The 22,295-nt window shown below is 46.4% G+C and overlaps 1 protein-coding gene across 1 annotated transcript in view; it reads left to right on the top strand.

The window, feature by feature from the left end:
- KIF15 (kinesin family member 15) overlaps window positions 1–22,295 on the top strand; it is a 33,351-nt gene that overhangs the window by 6,110 nt on the left and 4,946 nt on the right. The window contains exons 9-30 of the mRNA XM_078879422.1: window positions 142–351; window positions 966–1,091; window positions 1,563–1,685; window positions 3,132–3,234; window positions 4,665–4,780; window positions 5,516–5,731; window positions 5,970–6,144; window positions 6,315–6,462; window positions 7,387–7,528; window positions 8,907–9,098; window positions 9,615–9,722; window positions 10,173–10,278; window positions 10,838–11,003; window positions 12,869–13,028; window positions 13,499–13,581; window positions 14,626–14,704; window positions 15,697–15,783; window positions 16,050–16,154; window positions 16,783–16,905; window positions 18,074–18,220; window positions 20,747–20,863; window positions 21,531–21,686. Of these exons, the coding sequence (XP_078735548.1) occupies window positions 142–351; window positions 966–1,091; window positions 1,563–1,685; window positions 3,132–3,234; window positions 4,665–4,780; window positions 5,516–5,731; window positions 5,970–6,144; window positions 6,315–6,462; window positions 7,387–7,528; window positions 8,907–9,098; window positions 9,615–9,722; window positions 10,173–10,278; window positions 10,838–11,003; window positions 12,869–13,028; window positions 13,499–13,581; window positions 14,626–14,704; window positions 15,697–15,783; window positions 16,050–16,154; window positions 16,783–16,905; window positions 18,074–18,220; window positions 20,747–20,863; window positions 21,531–21,686 (2,988 nt within the window). The remainder of the gene's footprint in view (window positions 1–141; window positions 352–965; window positions 1,092–1,562; window positions 1,686–3,131; window positions 3,235–4,664; window positions 4,781–5,515; window positions 5,732–5,969; window positions 6,145–6,314; window positions 6,463–7,386; window positions 7,529–8,906; window positions 9,099–9,614; window positions 9,723–10,172; window positions 10,279–10,837; window positions 11,004–12,868; window positions 13,029–13,498; window positions 13,582–14,625; window positions 14,705–15,696; window positions 15,784–16,049; window positions 16,155–16,782; window positions 16,906–18,073; window positions 18,221–20,746; window positions 20,864–21,530; window positions 21,687–22,295) is intronic.

The following is a 22,295-nucleotide window of genomic DNA, read 5'->3' as shown; positions in this document are numbered from 1 at the left end:
CCTTCACCACCAGTAACATTTTCAGTACCTCCAAATGCGAGCGCCAGTATCATCTACATCACTACCTTTCCTAACAACACCGTCATCACCGCCTAACACCTGTGCTCCCCCCCACCTTTTTCATCCGTTCCTCGGACAAAGGTGCTGTCCCTGGGCTGGCGCAACCGGCGGGTTGCATCCACGTCGATGAACCGCGAGTCGTCGCGCTCGCACGCCGTCTTCACGCTCACGATCCAGTCAAAGGAGAAGCGCAACGGCATGGTGAACATCCGCTCGTCGCAGCTCAACCTTGTGGACCTCGCGGGCTCGGAGCGGCAGCGCGACACGCAGTCGGACGGCATGCGCCTCAAGGTGTGAATCCCGGCACGAGGCCCGCTCGTCATGCATTTTGACACTCGAGATCGCAAGATGAAGATGTCATCGTGGCCAAAGCCCGTTGATGCCAGCACACCCCTCACCCAGTGCCTTCTGTCCTCTGGCAGATCCTGCAGCTCCTGCACCGTATAAATCAATCGATCTTTATTTTACGTGCCAATATCGCCCTCAATAAAGCAGGCATCGGTGCACATTACAATGGAACGGTACAGGGGGGCATATAGCAACAGGAATGAAAAGAGAAAACCCATCATGCCCTCAGCGTCTAACACCGACTGAGCAAAGTAAATGGCAACTGCACAAAAATAAAGTAGACCCGCATGTCCGCACAACCGTACCAGAATGAGACCGCCACAAATAACAAGCTCTTGTATATGCGCACCTAGGCAATGCTTCCCATGGTCTGTCCAATATAAGTATAAAGTTTCATTTGAGAGAATAAAGCCCCTGGTGTACTGAACTGTTGGGTAAAATCAAACACGCCTATGATCTATAACTCTGCCATGCTAACTGAGGTAATAGAAATTAATATCTGCGATATAACCCAAAAAAACTATATTATGGATGCTGTTTGTTTATTGTCTTTTCAGGAAGCGGGCAGCATCAACCGCTCGCTGAGTTCCCTGGGGAATGTCATCAATGCCCTGGCAGAAATGGCGCACGGGAAAGGGCGGTTCGTTCCCTATAGAGACTCCAAGCTGACTTTCTTGCTCAGGGCAAGTGAACACTCGCCCTCACTCTGATGCTGACAACCTAAAATGACTGACTGCACAGAGGGCACCCTCGAACTCCCCACACGTCCGATACAGTGGTCGTGCGCTAAGATGGCACTTGTTGGCGCTTTAGTATAGCAATGTACAATATCCAGTGATGCACACTGGTGAATGATATTTAGGTTTCGCTTGGTTAAGGGAAAAACAATGTATGAATCCAATAACATTTTAACAGTGACTAAAGGACAGAATTTGTAGTTTCATAGAGCATTGAAGCACCCACCATAATTTCAGTGCTGCCAAGACTTTCAAAATTGCACATTTTCATCAATCACAAGAATCAAATTGGTTTATTCTCAAAAACATTCTTAGCTTGCACTCCTGGAGATGAATTTCAGGACATTTGATCCCATCAAAGTGGCTAGCCATCCCTGAGAACTGACGACTGAATCCTTCATATCGCTTTTCCATCAGGACTCGCTGGGCGGGAATGCTAAGACCGCGGTCATCGTCAACGTGCACCCGGGCGGACGCTACTTTGGGGAGACGCTCTCCACGCTGCAATTCGCGCGTCGCACAAAACTCATCAAAAACAAGGTGACTGATCCGCCCTCCTTTATGCGGTTGGTTCAGTTGCGTCGGGACCGTTTCCTTTAAATTGTGACCCGGTCATGCAAGCTGCGTGCCGTGCTGCATCGGCCTCGCGTTTTGTTACAATCCAAGCTGCTCGTCACAGCCTTGCCCTCTCCTCTCACCCTTTGCTGTAAACCGTCCGCTGCACGGCACGTCCCCTGTGATTAGTTGTGTGCTTCACACAGGCTCACCTCTGCCCCCACCCCCTAGGCAATTGGCTGATGTTTCATTCCGGTTTTTCAAGCTTTCCCTCAAAGGTTGAAAACGTTAATGTGTAAGCTCTGTCTGTTCCTCTATAATCGTTGGGCGGGGGAGTGCACGGCACATCTTAAAAAGAGGATCTGATATATGTTGAAACTTGCCTGACAAGTCGGGTATTTCTGTTAGGGATTGCCCCTTTTGAAAACCGGCCTAATGGATTTCAGGTTTGCTCAAGACTTGAAGACAAACAGCGTTAATAAGAACTGTTTGAAAATATGAAATTAGTGTTTGTCCTGACCGCTTCCCCATCGGCTTCTGGACTGCTAATTAAATACTTCCGAAGACAATCACATATTGGAAAGTCTTACAAAATCCATGCGTGCGCATGATAGGTCTTGTTTCCTTTACGTCTCCTGGTATTATTTGTCCCTGGAGTGTGAATGAGTAAAATAATGAGATCAACCTTGAAGCAGCAATATTAACCCCATGATCCATCAAGTTCTACGTAGCTTGCCAGAGAGGGGCTGCGGAACAGATGTAATACAGTATTCTCTTGTTAGTCGCAAGGGATACATTCCAAAGATGCTTGTGAATATCACATTTTGTAGATGATGATATTGGCCTATGAAAACCTTGAAATAAATACATAAATAGGCTTTCTTTCTCATCACTTTATTTCGTCACTTTATCTCATCACATTGTCTCGCATCACTTTCTTTCTCTCAATGCAGATTCGCATATAGCCAAAATCGCAGATAGCAAGTTCGTGAATAGTGAGGGTATACTGTACAGTGTGTTCTTCTATAACGCGTGTTTTCGTAATGCAAATTGGATATAACAAGATGAATATATTAGGGAACACATTTTTTATAACGCGGATGCCAATTGGATATAACGATATTGAGTCAACAACTACGTCCCTTTAGTAGGAATAAGTTGACGTACCTCCACCTCGGCGAAGCATCACACAAGGCGGGATGCTGCTGGATGCTTCTCGATGCGACTCAGCCTTTGTTCAGCCTGCATACGCATCTCACATGTTCTCGCGGACTGTGATTTACCCTGATATTTATTATAACACGATTTTTTCAAAACGTGGTGTTCTTCAGGAACACAACTACTTTCCGCGTTTTAGGAGAGCGGACTGTGTGCTTGTGAACATTACGATGGGGAAGTAGAAGGCTTTATGGTGCGTGTGTGCGCGCGCAGGCGGTGGTGAACGAGGACACGCGGGGGGACCTTTCTCAGCTGCAGGCTGAGATCAAGCGCCTGCGAGAGCAGCTCTCGCTCCACCAGGAGGGCTTGTCCAGCGGTAAACCTCGCGGGAACTGCTCCTGTTTTGTTAAAATTGTATTGATATTTTCAACAGCATGTAAAACCATAACCTACCTACAAAGGGTCAATGTGACCGATATAGGAGCATCGATCTAGACCAAAATAACAATAGACATTTATATTGAAATTGGTCAAAATGAATAATATTTCAAGAGCTGCAATGCTTGTGAAATGAGATGGTGGTCCTTAATAAATAACGTCACGAAGCGGTCCTTAAAGAACCGCATGCGGCTCCGAAGCCGCAGATTATAGACCACTGATCTAGAAATCAAATGTTTAATCCAAAGTAAGAAATGGAAGCAAAGGAGACTGAGAAGAGAGAGAGTGATGGGCAGCAATGACACGACCGGGTAAAATTATTAAGCCATCAATGGGTCCACACAAGGGGAGTACTTTCCTGTGAACAGCGGCCCCTGCGAGGGGATACACTCGATGTTTAAGTACAGACACCTCATGCATCCGAATCAACCAATGTTCAGGACTGGTCCTGTTTACACCCCATGAATAACGATGCCCAGTGGAATTCAGTGGAAATGTCTGAAGCTCAGAGAGCCAAGCTGATACAGTAAAATCTTGGATTGAGAGCATAATTCGTTCCGGAAACATGTTTGTAAGCCAAAGCACTCTTATATCAGTTGTGATCACGTGACGCTCGGCAGACAAAGCGTGTACACGTGCTACTCGTATTGCAAGACCTCGCTCGTTTACCAAATAAAATATTATTTAAAAAATTTTGATCGTCTTGCAAAACACTCGCAGACCAAGTTACACGCAATCCAAGGTTTTACTGTGCAGGTGTACCACTTAATTTACATTAATTTTGATGCTGACAAATTCATGGAAGTTTGCTTGGAACAATGAAATTGTTTCAAAATTCTAATACTGCGAGTCCATCACTGTCCAGTAGGTGCCATAGATACTTGCACTTACACCACAAGGGTGAAATAAATTATGTATTCATGAATTCATAGTCTACCCCGAAATTGTGACAATTGTGGGAGGGAATTATGTGTTACATCCCTACAAAATAGCCAAGTAATGATCCTTGTCATTTGTGCCCCAGTGTGCTCGGATAACCTCATGGATTGTGTGTGTGTGTATTGACCATTGAGGGGAGCGATAGTGTGGCGGTTAGCGCGCTGCGCTACCAAGCCTGCGAATTCGATCACCAATAACGATGATCTCAACCCGTCCTGGGCCACCCCTAGGTCGACTCGGCCTCAAATGAGTACCTGGTGCGGTGTGTAAACAATCACTGGGGAGACAAAGGCGGCCAGGCATGGTGCTGGCCATCCACCCCCTCGTGTGCCGTGTGCCATCCTTCATAGGTTGCTGGCGAACGGCACTTGCCCAAAAAGTCCTGCTTAGGCTTTACGGGGGATCTTTGTCTTTTATTGACCATTGCAGCGCCATCGTACAATCCAACACCAGCGCCCGTGGGCTTCGAGCTACCGCGTGACAGTTGGAGGCAGCACTTCCTGGAGGCCATGCAGTTCCGACAGAGCAGTGAGACCGATATGAAGGTGAGTGCAAGAAATGCGCAGGACTACTACACCCCATTGGGAAGAAATGATGATTCCTTGAATTGTAATTCAAGATAATGTATATTAATTACACTTATTATGATTTGCTTTATCATAATTCTTCCTTTTATTGGAATTTTGAGAGTTTTCATTCATATTGCTATTATAAGCCTTGTTATTTTGCTTTGATTTTATCTATATTTGTACATGTAGTTTACATTTTATGTAAAGCACTTTGAGATACTTGAATATGAAATGCGCTTTATAAAATAGAGGTTATTATTATTTGATGGAAAATTGCTTTTCACTTCGAGGAATTTTAATACACAAAGCTGACAGCATAGGATTAATGGAAGACCTAAAATACCATTCAAGCCAACCATGTGTACACCCACACACACTGTTAACCATCGGTCTTCATAGGTTAATATGCATTTAATTACATATTGATTCGTCAATTAAAACTAATTATTAGGATTAGAATAGATGTTTGGATGTGTGCATTTGAGAATCGATTATTTGACTATTATGCAACTCATAAACTAATGTTACATTTAAATGAACGATTAACAGAGCAGACAAAACTGAACAAACTAGACGGAAGAAAAAAACTGCAAAGATCAGGAAAAAATATTATTTAATTTAATCATTCGTAATCATGGCAATTGATTGATTATTGCTGTCAATTTTTTATTTTAACCAGGATGCTTTCCCATTTCTCCTTTGTGAACCCAGGCTCTTCAGGGAAAAATTAAGCACCTGGAGGATCTCTGCGAAAGGAAGGAACGCCGCCTGCAGTCCAACAGGATGATCATTAAGTTCCGCGAGTCCCTCATCGCCCAGCTAGAGCGTACGGCCAAAGGGAGCGGCGTCGAGGCAGAGGGCTGCATCAAGTGTCGGGATGAGAACATCGCCAACATCAAGCAAGAGCTGGCACTGTTCAAGGAAATGGTGAGAGGGTATGGGGGCAGTTCATGAGAGGGGCGGCACAGTTGAGGGAATGGCGTTGCCGGGTGAACCAACAAATCAGGACCAGTTTAGATGACGATGTTGTTAAAATATTCTCGGACCACGCATTAACAAACTTTGTTTTGGTTCTAACACTATACAACGATGACTGTCATTGGTAACAACGGCCTTAACTTCAGCGGTGATGGAAACCTCCCCTATTTCAACGTCCGTCTCGCAGGTCGAGCACCACCCGGAGGTCTCCAAGTTTGCTCAGGAAAACCACAACCTGCGAGCCGAGCTGAAGCAGCTGCGGGAGCTGGCGGCGGTGCGCGCAGGCCAGGAGCTGTCTGAGCGAATTGCCCTGCAGCTCGACCGCGCCTTCGCCGACGCGATGGCACAGCGCGAGAGTGCCGGTAACCGCTGCTGCGTTTCACCCCGCAGTTTGGCACGCGTGAGGTTTGCGCATTTGTTTGAGTTCGATTTCAAATTTCTGTCCGTTGTCGAGGATTAAACCATGCACAAGAGTTTTTTTTTTTAAGCACAAAAAATGTCGCGTTTTTCCTAACTGCTTCGGTGGTTGCAGGGCCTGCGGATAATCTGCAGCCGACGTCCGTCTGCACGGATACCGTCACCTCCGCTGGCATGGAGCGCATGAAGGTGGAGCTGCAGAAGATGCAGAACGATGTGGCCTCCGCCCGGCAGGAACTGGAAGAGAACAAGGAGCTCAGCCGGTCGGTGCTGCTTTTCCTCCCCCCCCGCCCCCCCACTCATACCCCTTTTGCTTATGGAGCTGCCGTGGTGTATTGGCTAGCACACTGAAGTCTAAATCCAGAGGTCGTCGGTTCGACTTTATTTTCCTTTGCGGCAGTTGAAACAGTGGGCGAGTCTTGATTTGCGTCTTGCCAAATGTTCCTTTCCTTCTGGTTTTAGATGTTTTAAAAATGTGCTCGTAATCCATTTCTAGCAGTCGGTAATATATCAGCATATTTGATGATCCTTTTATTGCATAGGAGATGTGAACCTGGCCCATAATGTCTAGAAAAAGGAAGAGGTATTGCAACGGTAATCTAAAGATACAGTACTATTCTTTACAGGAATCACCTGCTATAAGTTGCGACATCATGTCCTGTTCTGCTTACATGTAGCCGATTAATTAGGGAACATATTTTGTAATAGTATATTGTTTCATCTATACGTTCTTTAAAAAAATTCCGCAAAGATTTGTTGCACAATTTTTAAACAAGAAACGCACGTGGTCTAAACGGACCTTTGTGATGTAAACACCATATTGTAGGCGCATAGCGCGTACACACGAATATCCCTCCACCACGTGCTCAGCGTCCGTCTGCCAGCCTGCAATTTTGCGTGATCGCGTTAGGTGATACGCTTTTTAAAAAGTAAGAAGGATTTAGAAATATGAGTGTAAAACGCCCCATAAATAATTATGGTGCTTCTGGCAAGAAAAAGCAATGGAAGAGTGTTCATCTAGAGGTTAAATTCTAACTTTTAAATCGTTTTGAAGCAGGTGAAAGGCAGTCGATATTACCGGAATACTTGGCCTACTCATGATCTCGGTGAGAACTATTCGAGTTAATGCGGGCTAAACATTTTTTTTGTGTACCCAAGCACAAAGGTGTTTGTGTATCGTCCATTAGGAAGAAGCAGGGAGAGATGGAGGTTGAACTGCAGTCTCTACGCAAGCAGAACCAGCAGCTGGAGACATTCATTAAGGCCACGCAGACCAGCAAGCTGCAGGAGGTCACCCTCCTCAACAGGGTCCATGCAGAGGCCATTAAGGTACCTTATCTTTGTGCCCTTCTCTTTGTTTTCATTTATCTCCCAATTACATCTCATTTATTATATTTGCGCCGTGTCATGCGACACAGACATTACCATTTGTAACTTGCAGTGCTCCACCTTCTATTGGAGAGTGTCCCTGGGAAGATGATATCACAACTGAAGTGGACGATTAGCGCTGCATACTTGCCACATTTGCAAATGTGATTTGTAACTTTGATCCTTACCCATGTATCAATAGTTCACTTTTTTGTTAATTATTTGTATTGTTCCAACCATGGGGGGGGGGGGGGGCGAGAGGGGTTTGTCGGTGTACAACCACACGTGGGTTGTCGGTGTACAACTTCCGCGGCAGGTGAGTAGTACATTGCGGCTCGGATAGACAACCAACGCGGACATGTAGGACGATAGCGTTGTGTGGTACGTGTGTTAGATTCCTTTTTTTAGGGGAAGGCAGGGGGGGGATAGTTCACTTTTAATGTACAATTTTATTGAGGAACTGTGTGTTGTCTTGGTGTGGTCTAGGACTGTTTTCGCTGTTGTTTTTCTGCCTTTCCCAAGCTTGTGCTAGCAATTTGAACTTGTATACTTTATTTGTTTGATGTTATCTTCCTCGCCTGGTTTGCAGGAGATCTGGGGTTCGATCCCAACCCTGACACCTGTATATTTGGAGTGTGCATGCCTCTCTCTGTGGTCGTGTCGATTTTTTTATCTGGGTCCTTCAGTTTTTCCCACCCCATTTAGAAACATGCATTTAGATTATTAAAATTATTTGGCTGCTATAAATTTACACATGATAAGCCACTTCGTTGAGTTCTCATGTGTGGCCAGGTCGCTTCTGAAAAAGAAGCCAACAGCTCAGTGAGCTGTACCTGGTAAAAAAATATAGTTTTGTTTTATTTGTCAAATTTTTTGTGATTCGCTTATCTTTCCTGCACTTTACACTGCTATCATTTTTGAATATTGTTTGTTGTTGTAACGTTCTGACCCGCCCCTACTGTGGGAAAAAAAAGCTTGAAATCTTATCGGATTCCTCCGGTATAAATAAATATTCTGATTTTGATTCAATGATTCATAAAGGTCATACGTGGACAACCTTTTTTTACTAACGTGATGGGATCTTTAAGGTCCACCGTGAAGCTCTCACGTACTTTATGGCTAATTAACTCGCATTGTTAAACAGGGCAGCCACTGGCCTCAAGCTGCGTACCTCTTCAGCAAGCAGCCACAATACCCTACCGCTTAGCCGTGTCATCACCCCTAAACATGATATACTCACTCTTCAGGTGTTTCTCAGAACTACCAAACAGAACACCGCTGTCAAGTTTTTTTCCCGGATTCTAAGCGAAGCACGTGGGTTATCGGTGACCTCGCACAGAACCTGACGACACCGGTGCGAATGGCGCTAACGCAGCGGCTGGACAACGTGTCGCGCACCAGCGTGGACGGGAGCCCAGCACTGATGCAGAGAGCCGAAGTGACGGATGACTTCATCTTCAACGAGGTTGAGCCCGAGCAGGTGTCGACGCAGGCGTATGAGGCGATCGCGGATGAGCTGCGCACAATGCAGGTACGTGTATGTGTGTGTATGTTGAATTTCTTTCACACCGTACGTAGCCAGCTGTGCTGATCGGGGGGGGGGGGGGGGGTTCGTATTGGCACACTGGCATGCAGATACACAAACGTGCATGTGAACCGTGTGTCTTATTGGAGATGTTTTGAGAGCAATGCCTCGATGTCACCTAAATCGTTGCTAATAAGAAAAATGTTGATGTTGGGGAAATCCGCGTCGATGTTGTGGATACCATTTTTAAATCGTTTAATCAGTGACATGCTGCTATATGAACAACTACAATTTGCAAAGGGATTTTGTGATTTTTCATAGTTTTTCATGTGCAGTTTCACTCGTTTGGAATAAAATAGTGGCTTTTTAGAATTTTGGGTTGTACACTGGGCGCATTGCAAATTTTTGCATTTGTGAATAAGGAGAGTGCGGATTTTCTGAATTTCACCGTAATATAATTGGTATCATTGTGCGAATGGTAAAAAAAAAAAACACACCTTAATAATATGTTTATGCGCACAGGAACAGTCGACTCGGCTTCAGCAGCAGCTGATCGAGGAGGAGACGCGAGTCCTGGGGCTTCAGCAGAATCTGGACAAGGCGGATTTACAGCGGGCGCAGCACGAGCAGGCAAGGGGGGGGGCGACACAGCGTCAAGCAACACGACATCGCACGCCACTAACAACAACAACAATTTGGGGAATTTGCCTCCTTAATATTTAACTCTCAAAACCCATGGAGCTGTGAAATGACAGCATCACAGTCTGTGATCCCCTCAGAGTGGACCCTGAAGTTTCGTCCCTTCTTGTGGTAGGGTGTTTCCTTGAGAACCGGAGTTTCTTCCCCCATGCTTTCCTGGGATAAATACGGTGGCGTTTGTCTATGCGATCTGAAAAGCGAATTTAACAAACCAAAATATGGATGGAAACTTAGGGGACTGTCGCACGACACAACAACAACACAATATTACGATGTGTTACACAATGCACCGGGTCTTTGTGCGACACAAGGAGATGCTACCCGACACCCTGTGACCGCTTGCTCCTAATTCTTGCACTATGTGTGCCTTGTACCGTGTAGCTGCTTTTGAATGAGCGGAATAGCTGGGCCCAACGGGAGAAATCCTTCTCCGAGTCTGTCGCGCTCATGGAGAGGAAGATGCAGGAGACCGAGAGCACCAACAGCGGTAAATCTTCTTGCTTCGGAGATGGCGCCTGGATGAGGGTGGAGGATGTATATATGTTGACTTCTTTGGCACCGTACGAAGCCAACCATGCCAACCATGCTAATCGGCGGTGCGAGGGAAGGACAACAAACTAAACGCACAAAAATCTCTGCACGAACAACACTCGCAAAGCAGCTTACATTCATTAAATCATGTTCAGTCACTCACACTCGCTTGTATCAGAAATGTCACATGATTTCCTGCTCAAATTAGCTCTTCTCCTGTTTACAATTTATTCCACGTTCTTATAGCGGAGGTTAGTCTATCCATAGTACAACCACTGTTGCCTTTCCCACAAAGTGGTACGATTTTTATCGACCCCAACAGAATGATGGGCCGAGGCAACACCCAACTAGGATTTGAACTCGCAGGCTTTTCGATTGCGAGCCTGCTTGCTCGACCACTGATCCATCAGGCCGGTTAGAGATTGTCAGCAGCAAGCCAACTGACTGATCGGATTTTGTCTGCGTCCTATCCTCCCCTGCCTGCCTGCCTGCCTGCCTGCGTGGGGCACATGCAGTGCTGCAGAGCGAGGTGCACGACCTGCGTGTGGTGCTCAAGTCAGCCGATCGTGACCTGGCAGAGGCGCGCAAGGAGGTGGCTGAGATTCGGCGCTGGCGTGACGGCGAGGCGGCGCGGCTCGCCAACCAGCTGCTCGACCTGCAGCTGCAGACGGACGTGGCGAGGTAAGTCCCGGAGCAACATCATCATCCTCGTCTTAATTAAAAGGAAACCCAGAAATACAAGTGATACAGTAGATCGTGACTTCGAGGTTTCGTGACTGCAGGAATTCACATTCTTTGGGTCTTTCGGTAAAGTCACGTAGAGAGAAATCCTAATAATAAAATAATAATAAAATTCATGAAGTGAACGAAAATTACTTTTCAAAAAATATCACGACGTTTCGATTGCAACACAAGCAATCGTCATCAGGAGAAAAAAAGAGGGGGAAAGCTGCTGAGGCAGGCTGTTTTATAAGTTTTAAATGGGTGTAGCCCAAGGGTCATAAACGAAGTGGGCGGGGCTCGTGATGTTAAAGTGAGAAGTTTGCGTGTAAATGTAAGATCGCAGCGCCGCCGTCACATCGAGGACACGAGCAACGGCGGCTGTGTAAGTGAGACATTTAACCTGTTCGAAAACAACTGGCAACATCAGAAGGTAGGATGGAAACATCAAAGCCAGTTATGACTGGTTAATAACGGCCTTCCAATGATTGCTCAGTTTGTACCCATCTTCTCGGTTGAAATTGTGGATGGCTTTATGAACGAATCTTTGCTGATAGCCAGTGGGTTTGCAGAGTACCTTCGTTTTAGAGAAATCCTATTCGTGTGAGCCCCACCACATTAAAATAATGATCAGCCACAGCTGAGGTCTTGGTCCTACCGTGTTTCAGATCTACCTTATGTTCACGAACACGGTTCAAGACATGTCGCGTAGTTTCCCCAATGTAACTACTGCCGCAGACAGCTTTGTTTGTAGACGCCGGGGTATTGCATGTCAGGGATCACATCCTTCACAGATGGGATCCGATCACGAATATTATGTACTGTGTTAAATCGAACCTAGATCTTGTGTTTGCTCATGATTTTGGAAATCTTTTTGGTGACCCCTGCTGTGTGATGGTTTTGATTGGGTCCTCAGATGGTTCTTTCCCAACAGTTGGGGTGATAGCTTTATGGATTGTGTAGTCTAAATATCCATTCATCTTGAGGGCTTGGTGTACGTGTTCCAGTTCACTGGCTAGGTGGGGATGGTCGGAAATACATCGAGCTCTATGGTGTAGAGTTTTGATGAGGGAATTCTTCTGGGATTGATAGTGGTGGGAGTCAGGTTTTAGATAGGCATCCGTATGGGTGGCTTTCCTGTAGACAGTGTCCCATTGAGCCATCTGGTCCCTTTTCGATTAAAACATCCAAGAATGGTGAATTTGATGGCTGGGTGTATGGAATTGATGTGGTTGAGGAATTGGCCCAGAGCTGGTAGGCCATGTGGCCAGATGACGACCGTGTCATCTAAGACCACAATACACACATATCACATGTCCATGCCTGTAGGCAACGCAGTGTTAATCAGGCATTTGTTTCATGTGTATGAGCACGCTGGTGGCGACATGTTTTATCTGCCTTGGCTGGTATACAAGAGGTCGTGGGTTTGATCCCAACCCTGACGCCTGTATATTTCGAGTTTGCGTATTCTGCCCGTGGTCGCGGGTTTTCCCTCTAAAATTAGAAACATGCGTTCAGAGTATTTGGCTGCTAGAAATTTCCATTTCATAAGCCACTTCATTGAACTATCATTTGTGGCCAGGTCGCTTCTGAAAAAGAGCTATATAACTCAGTGGGCCTTACCTGGTAAAATATAAATATTGTTGTGTTGTTTAGTTTCATCGCATCATGGAGAGACGACAGACGCTCCTTGTACACTTTCAAAAATTTCCCTTGCACGGTATCCATGCTGCGGCTCGCGCCCCCACTGTAAGGCTTTGACGCGACCCACACAGGTTGAGAGCGACCACTCTTCTGTGCTTTGTGTGCACGGCTGCTGCCTTCAGGCGCGAGCAACAGAGCGCACAGGAGGAGAAGATCGCGCTTCAGGACAGCTTGGAGACGATGCAGGAGGAGCTGCGCTTCAACGAGTACTCGATCGCCGAGTTGCGCGATAGCCTGCGCCAGGAGCGGGAGCGCACGATCCAACTAGACTCCGACGCCGCCGTGAGAATCGCGCGCACACCACACGAGTGCGCGTGTGGGCCTCGTAACGATTCATTAATTCAGATCCATCGTTTGCGCTTGCGATGATGCATCCATTTGCGTGTGTAACGATGGATTACGTCTGGTGTTTCCCTAAGAAACCTATGTTGCCACATTCTCGTAATTTGTTTTTAAGGTGCTTGATTGGCAATTGGAAGGTTGGAAACTTAAATCCCAATTGGGAAGGCTGCTGGGGTCCTAGAATAACCGCGCGTGTGCGTGGGCTTGTAGCGATGGCGCACTGAGATCCCTGGATGAATTGCGTGGAATTTCCACTTCTGGCTTGGGAGGCTTCAGTAGCGATGAACGCTCCGCATTATAGCTTTGTTTGGGTCGAGAAATATGTTCTTTTCTATTTATGATGTATATATCGCCCGTTCCAAGTGACGTAAATCACTTGTTGCTTTCTGACGCCGTGCCTCTTCCCACAGAAACTCATGAAGACGTTGGAATGTCAAGCAGAAAAGAGTAAAAGCCTTTCCCTTCAACTTGAGGACAAGGAGAGCACCCAGAAGTAATGTCCTTCTCTTTCGCAAGTTTATGCTATGTCTGTTCAGAATACTGAACATGTATTTCACCCCACGTGCATCTGTATGCTTGTGTAACGGGTTCCGGAGACACTTGTAGAGGTAACTTCTTTATTACAATCCAACAGCACTCCAACTCTCCAACAGTCCAGATACTCTGTTACCGCCTAGGTACACAGCCTAGGTACACAGCCTAGATACTCTACTCTGGCTACGCTCTGGAACTCGCCCTCACAAGGTCGTAGAGTCGGGAGTTCCAGAGTCCCACCACTGGCTCTCACAACATCCCAGGGTCCTCTGATGGCTGGTCTTGGGTCTTGGGTCTTGAGCTACAACTGGCCCTGATCGTCCAGGGAGCTCCCCTTTTATGCCTAGTCCCCAACGAGGGGTGGGGCCGTGTGCGCCCCCAGATATCCCACAGAGCACACACAGCCCCCCCCCGTTGGTGGCGCCAAGCGGCTTAAGCGCCTGGGCCGCCCGGGAACCCAACGCCTGGCGCCAAGAGGCTTAAGCGTCTGACCCGCCTGGGAACCCAGCCCTGGCGCCAAGGGGCCCAAGCGCCTGGCCCGCCCAGGGTCACAGAGCCCCCAGCAGCCCCTCCCTTCTTGTCACTACACTTGCAGACAATTTATTTTACTTCCATCTCCGTAATGACCTTGAATAAAAATAAACTTTACTAACATGTACATCCTTTTATCAGTTATTTTCAAATCAATTATAAGTAGAATTACTCTTCTTGGTTCTTTAGGTAAATTCACGTAGATGGAAAAAAAATTAAAAGCAAAATTACTGTTCACGTGTTTAACATTAGTTTCCCTGCAGAAACCAACGTGTTAAATTTTAAGTCTTCTTTACGCAATAGTCATCATACACTGCTTTGGTTTTACCAAGGTTAATGGTGCGCCAATGGTGGCTTGTATGTACATTTGCATTTGGCAGAAAACGAACACCCCTTAAGGTTGGCGGCCCGTGTTTGAAAGTGCCGGTATTTGAGAATGTGCTCGCTTGAACGAATATGTTTTTTTTTACAGGGAGCTCCTCAAAGTTATTGACGACAACTTCCTTCTAAAGCAGCAGCACTCCGAACTGCTGTCTCAGATGGAGCAGCAGGTCAGTGTAACGACGCGTCAAGCACGTGTGTTTTATATTCTTGTGATGCGCTTACTTTGTCCAGCACGTGCACAACACTGACTAGCACACACACACATCCGTGTTGATACCACTGCCTTGGATTACTCACCGTCTGTCACCCCTTGGTATTTGAAATGTTCTTTAATGAGCATCGCAGCAGCACGTATTTATGTAGGTGCGGGGTAAGTTTCGCGACATGGGGTATAACGATTCATCGATTTCTCGATTAAAATTCATTAATCAGCAATGCATTTATCTGAGAATCAATTGGGTCCGATTCATATCTGTTGATTTATGATCATTGGTGACCAGGATAAATCAAACCATCAACTTATTCTGTTTTAAAACACCATCATAAATGGCTGAAACCAAGATGGGAGGCTAGGACTCTGGTGCTTGCTCCGTGCGCTGACACAACATTATACCTCTTCACAGCACCTGACCATCTCTAATCCCCGAGTTTGGACAGTTCGTGAAATTGGTGAATAATTACATCCTTATTCTTGGTTCTTTCGGTGAAGTCACGTAGAAGGGAAACAATAAAATAATAAAAATATAAGGCAAAATCATGAGCTAACAAGATCCAGGTTCGATTTAACACAGTATATAAGTTCGTCATCTGATCCCATCTGTGAAGGATGTGATCCCTGACATGCAATACCCCGGCGTCTACAAAAGAAGCTGTGTCTGCGGCAGTAGTTACATTGGGGAAACTAAGCGACATGTCTCGGACCGTGTTCGTGAACATAAGGCAGAATTATATACGTGACTTTACCGAAAGAACCAAGAATATGAATTCCTGCAGTCACGAAAGCTTTAAATCAAAATTACATCCTTGTTTCTTTACTGCTGGCTACGGATGGCTGCAGGCGGATAATTATTTTAATAAACCCTACCTCCTCTGGTCACTTACCCACCTGCTGTTGAAGGCTACAGCTGTAGATATACCATGGATTCTCTCTCCTTCACAGAAATTGGAACTCCACAAAGCAGAAGAAACTCTGAGAGCGAGTACAGCACAAGTGGAGGACCTCCTGCGCAGCAACAAAGCCTACCAGGTTTGCAAAGCCCGTGCAATGGCCCCACGAACTTGACGTCTTCAACACTCACTCCACAGTGGTTGACGCGCTTTGGTTTATACTATCCTCCAGGTTGTGGGCTCGTTCAGGAGTTCGGTTAGAACCCCTGAAGGTGCGCGCGGCAGTACGTGGCGAAAGCTTCGCAGAAGAAATGCCGAACACGCAGCTCGTTGCCGGAACAAAAACGACCCGACCGCGGGCACAACATGGTGCAAATGTCCCTTTTACCGCGGTGTGACCTGTAGGAGTCGACGGACCAGCTGATCATTCGTGTGCAGGAAGAGAGGAGCGCCTCAAATGGGCATGCGCAGCGAGTCGCCGAGCTGGAGAACGAGCTGTGTGAGCTGAAGGCACGTGTTCCGCCACTGCACACGCCTGCACTGCGCGCCTAGGAATGTCTGCCCCCACTCGTCCCCGTGTTCTTATCTTTTGAGGCTGCCTTGTAGTTGAATGCTTTTGCAAGGCCTTGCCTTGAACATCATTTAACATCTTCAAAAATGTTGATTCTTGGAGGCATTTCCATTCATAATCACACCAGCTGACCTACTTTATACCCATGGTGGTGAGTTGTTAACTACCTCGTCTGTTACACAGGAGGTTGTGGGTTCCATCTCAAGCCTGACGCCTGTATATTTGGAATTGCATGTTCTCTCCGTGGTAGTGTGGATTTTTCTCTGAGTTTTTTCTCCACGTTTATAAACGTGTTTAGATTATTTTAATGCTTTAAATTTCCACAAGCCACTTTGTTGAGCTATCATTTGTGATAGACAGTCACGTCTGAAAAAGCCACATTGCTCAGTGGGACTTACCTGGTAAATTAAAAAAATAGTTTAGTTTAGTAACTGGTCACATTGTGTTGATTTGTTAGGGCGTGTTTCATTGTGTCATTATTTTGTCGTGGCAAGTTATTGCTGTGCTGTGGTTGGTGGGGGGGCCTTGTGTTCACGCTCGTTGTGACGTTTGTTGCATTTTGTGCAGGCGACGCTGTTGCGCGTGGAGACTTCCCATGTTCAAAGTGTGGAGATCGAGGCCAAGCTAAAACAGTCCCTGCTTGAGCTAAATGGATGCATGGAGATGAAGAGTACTGCCTATGAAGTAACGGTTCGTAATAATACAGTACACAATCAGAATATTTATTTATCCTGGAGGAATCCGATGAGCTATGAAGCTCTTTCACAGATGTCCAGTCGACGCAACAACAAACGGTACAAAAACACGATAGGAGTGCAAAGTACAAGAAAAGTAAACATATCACCCAAACACATACAAATACAACTAAACCATTCCCATCCTACCAGACAAAGCCCATTGAGGTATTAACGTATTGTTCAAAAGCGACATGGCCACAAATGATACCGCAACAAAGTGGCTTATCATTTGGATAAGAACATCTTCTGCATGTCTGTGCAGTGGTTTTGTTCGCATTTTGCACCGTTTGAATTTGTTTGTGGGCCTGTGTGGTGGGGAGCGGTGGTGTAGTGGTTAGCGCACTGCGCTACAAATCCGGCCACCCGAGTTCGATTCCCGCTCACGGCCAACACCAGTGACGATAATCTGAACCAGTCCTGGGCCTCTCCTAGGTTGACTCAGCCTCAAATGAGTACCTGGTGCCGTGTGTAAACATCGCCAACGGGGGGGTGACAAAGGCGGCTCGGTGTGGTGTTGGCCACTCACCCCCTCGTGTGCCGATCCGGCCTTTATAGGTGCTCGCTAACAGCACTTGTCCCAAAAGTCTATTACAGGCTATAGGGGGGATCTTTGTGGATGCCATGCGCACAGGGGAGAACGGTGGCACTGCGCTCTGTACCCGGCGACCCAAGTTCAATTCCCGATCACTGCCAATAACAGTGGCGAACTTTAAACCGGTCTTGGGCTTCCCCTTAAATGAATACCGAGTGTAGTGTAAATATCAGCCCTGGGGAGACAAATGCAGCCAAGCATGGTGTTGGCCACCCACCTCCGTGTGTGCCAGCCCTCATAGGTTCTCGCTCACGGCACTTGCCCCAACAGTCTGTTGAAGGATATATGGGGGATCTTTGTTTTTGTGTGGATGCCAACTACTGGCAGCTCACAGGTGGCAACATCTGCCAGTCGTGTCAGTTAATCCCAAACACCTGGGTCTGTCCTGTGAACTCCTCTCAGCTAGTCTTCGACGCTTAATATGGCCTCAGTGTATATCTCGTCTAATGCAAGCGTTGTGTGGCGATGACGTCGTCGCTAAGTGGTGAATCGTGGCTGTCGTATTTTGGATTGGTTTGTATCCACGTAGTTGGAGATGCTGAGGGACGACCAGGAATCCGTGAAGAACGAGATGAGGAGTCTGACGGCGAACTTTGAGACGCAATCCTGTCTGCTCGGCTCCATGCAGCAGGAGGCGGACGATGCGCGCAAAAACGTGGAGAACTTGCAGGCACAGGTATATGCATGCATGTGATTGAGACGTACTCGGGGTGAAAGCCAAAATCGACCGGACGACTGGCAAGATGAGCGCTCCACTTGCAGTCGGAAGGTTGTGGGTTCAAATCCCCGTCGGGAGTTTACTCAAGAAATTTATCGATCACTGCTTGGTGGAGAGTCTATATTCTTAATAGCGCAGTGTATCAATAATATTAATGTTACTTTACTGAGTTTAGAGACGCAGGCGGGATCCTCCTATTTGGATGTTTGGCCAAATGCACGTTAAGGTGGGATGTATTGTGTGTGTTGGAGAAAACTGGGCTAGATGAAGAGAAATCCACACATTTGAGAGATGATGGTCAAAAAGTGCTAAACGACTGGTTTATGAACTCATTTTAGTATACTGCCCTCTTCTGGCCACCTCACGGCCATGGTTTGTTGAGTTTCACAAAATCTATGCTTTGACCAAGCCTTTCTTCAAAAGCGCTGGATTACTAGGGTATCACTTCTTGCACATTAATGTATCTCCTTCCCCCGCACCTCTGCGTAGCACGGTTAACTCCATATGGTACGAAAGAAGCTCAACATACGTACAAGTGTAAAGACGACGTCGACGGACCTGTCTTGAGATGGTTTCTTTATTTAAGGAGCCACGTGCTCGCACTCGAACAGGCGGAGACCCCACTGCAACAGCAACCGAGTCTCCCGTGCATCTCCCCCTTATGTATACGGTCCGAGGCCACGCCCCCATTCCCGAATCTTTTCACTGGCTCGAGACGCTCGCTCTACCAGCAGACTCTACCGTCCTCTTCCATCACCTGGCCACGCTCCTATTCTCGATTATTCCCGCAGCCACCAGTCCACTCGTACTGCAAGCTGACTTCCCCTGTCATTACTTCCCGTGGCCACTAGTCCATTCGCACTGTAGGTTGACTCTACTGTCATTACACAAGTGTACTGTGTTTCCCCGCTGATTTAGTTTGCTCTGGCTATGACTTGGCTAAGTGTTTGATCCTTGCTCCAGTTTAACACTCGCAGGTGCTTCTTAATATTTATAGAAACGTATTAACAACATGCATTCATATCACATTAATGTGATTGCAGTATGACTCTTTGATCATCAAGATCCTCCATGCGCTTGCTCTGACCAACCTCTCGCCTCTCGTTTTGTGCCACACCCCCTCCATGCCCCCAATCAACCTTCATCCAATGGGGAGTTTGCTGCTCTAATGCCTGAAATTATCCACCCACTTCATTTTTGTCCGACTGTGAATGCTCATCTTTACCTTTCGTCCCTAACCTTCATCAGCACAAACAATCATTAATGTGAAGTATACTATATTTGTGTTTCTATTTTATACCTAATGATGATTGCTTGTGTTGCAATAGAAACGTTGTATGCTAGTATTTATTTTATTATTTTCTCTTTATACGTGACTTTACCGAAAGAACCAAAGAGTAATTCCTGCAGTCACGAAAGCTCCAAATTAAGTATCATTAATGTGAACTTTGGTCATTCTCGCAGCAGCTTTTGGCCAGCCATTGAACACCGTATTGCGCGCTTTCAGGTGCGCTTCTGCGGCCGTCTGGAAGCCAGTGGAGCTATGCACTTTTAAATCCTCTAGATTGAAAACGAATTTCTTTAGAACTGATTTTTACGTTTAGTTTGTTGTTCTTCCCCGTGCCACTGATTTGCACGGTTTGTTACGTACGGTGCGAAAGAAGTTCAACATACAAACATGCAATGTGTCAGACTATGTTGTAGGACAGCGGGGTCCCCAACCTGTGCGCCGCGGCCTACTGATTAATGCCTCCGCAAGCCTGTGGGGAAGAGGTCCGTGGAACTGTGTTAGCAGATATTACCATCTTTTGGTAGTGTCTGCCCGTTGCACAACTATATATATTATCAAGAAAATATAAAGTGAATTACTTTTATGGCTTTTAAATTCACATTTTTACAGCACTTTCAGAGTAATGTTAATTTTGTAAAATATGTTAGTAGTGCGTGGTAATACACAAAAAATGTCTGAGGGTTGATAGGTCTGGGTGCCTAGCTAGGTCAAGAACCACTATCAACTAAACTCTAAGCAAAACTATTTTTTATTTTACCAGGTAAGGCACACTGAGCTATATCATGCTCTTTCACAAGTGACCTGGCCACAAATGATAGCTCAAAGAAGTGGCTTATCATTTGGACGTTTAAAGCAGGCAAATACTCTAAACGCACGTTGATTATAAATGTGGAGGGAAAAACCCGAGGACCCGGAGAACAATCCACGCGACCATGGGGGGGACCATACAAACTCCAAATATACAGGCGTCATGTTCGGGATCGAATCCACGACCTCCTGTGTACCAGGCAAGGTAGTTAACATCTCGCCACCATGGCACCGGTTAACATTTCGCTACTTTCAATGGAGCAGGTGAAATTGGATGCTTTTCCGCTGTAAATTGCATCGCGTTGCATGTTATTGTTCTCCGATTAAGTCTGATATATTAATGACGAGTTGCGTTTCTGTGATATACGTATTGCATTTTTGAACAGCTCTTGCACAAGGAAGCAGAGCTGGCACGACTGCAGGCAGAGCTGGAGGAGAAACTCCAATCAGTCTATCACCCTTCTGATCAAAGCTCACCGGTCCCTCCGGCTTCAGATTCGCAGGTGACGCGCTGCTTTATATTTATCTTCTAATGTACCCCAACATGGCATGAAATGCCTCGCCATGACGGCTAAAAACACACCACCTCTGTGTATGTATGTATGCTGAACTTCTTTCGCACCGTATGTAGCCAACCCTGCTTATCAGAGGTGTGAAACGTACCCCATCGTGACAAGTGTCAGCAATTCAACACCCTATGTGTATCTTTGCTTCCCTGTTGCCTGTTAGGATGACCACATTTTCCACCAGTTTTATTTGGTGGTCTCAACAACGATATGGCCACACGTTCAGTTCTTGACCCAGTGGTGTGGATAAGGCTGAGAACATTGTACATACAATGTGACAATCGCGTGGCGTGATGGGAGTTGTGCCTTTTTGCCGCGTGTGAGCAGCACACCTTAGGGTTTTTACCGTATATATAATTGAGTCCAGCCTGCTCACATTTTCCCGTTAACACGATTTGTATCATATGCAGATACATAGTCTTGGATTTGAATTGTAATGTACCACGTCGTACAAACTAGACTGCAGACGAGACAGAAGAAGGAATAAAATAAACAATTAATCGGATTATGACAATTGATGTTGTGGCGGGAAAAAAGGTGACTTCGTCGCATGCCCCTAGCATCGACTATCCTGTGACTCGCGACCCTCTGATTTCATTATCAGCTGACGCCATGCTGGAGGAAAACCATGTCGGCAGGATGTCCTGTGCAGAGCCCGGAGCTGGAAGAGTTACACAGCCGCCAGGCCATGCTGTCCGCGCTGGTGCAAGACCTGCAGGCATCTCACCTCGAGGGCGTTGCCGAGATCGCTCTTCTCAAGGTCTTACGCTAGATCTCGATCGACATCTCGCTACGGACAGCCCTAAGGCTGGCGGGTATATCAACGTGCGGACCTGGAAGGCACGTTCGCTGCCACCATCACGAACAAGCACACGAAAGTGGCCGCTCGAAAGATTTGTTTTTTGGGAGCTCTGAAAGATATCTTCTGATGCCCACGGGTTTGCACTGTTCTGTGAGGTTTCCGAATTGATCAATCGTTTTGTGACATGAAGCTGATTGCACAATTGGAGTCAATTGGGGGGGGGGAATATTTAAAGTAAATGAGCCATTGTTTGGCCAAAGTCCATTCTTATTATACCAATGACAGGAAAGCAATCAGCCTCTACTAAAACTGTCTTTATGAATAAATATATATAATGCACGGCCCATTTGTCAATCCGCTGCTGGATGAAGGGTTCCCTGTGCCATGTTTGTTGAAGGCGTTGTTTTTGACAACTTCACCATGCAAAGGGCTCCGAATAAATTAATATAGCACTTTGTCGAGACCGCTGCTGATTTACTCATCTGCGCAAAGGCCTGGCTAATAAGGGAGAAATGCCACGTGGACAAGTCATTTGTGCAGATCAATTTGTAGGTATACTTTATTGCA

Source organism: Lampetra fluviatilis, chromosome 54 (assembly GCF_964198595.1).
Source record: "Lampetra fluviatilis chromosome 54, kcLamFluv1.1, whole genome shotgun sequence".
Lineage (NCBI taxonomy): Eukaryota > Metazoa > Chordata > Hyperoartia > Petromyzontiformes > Petromyzontidae > Lampetra > Lampetra fluviatilis.
The sequence above is the reverse complement of the archived record's forward strand: the minus strand, read 5'-3'. Positions and strand labels throughout refer to the sequence as shown.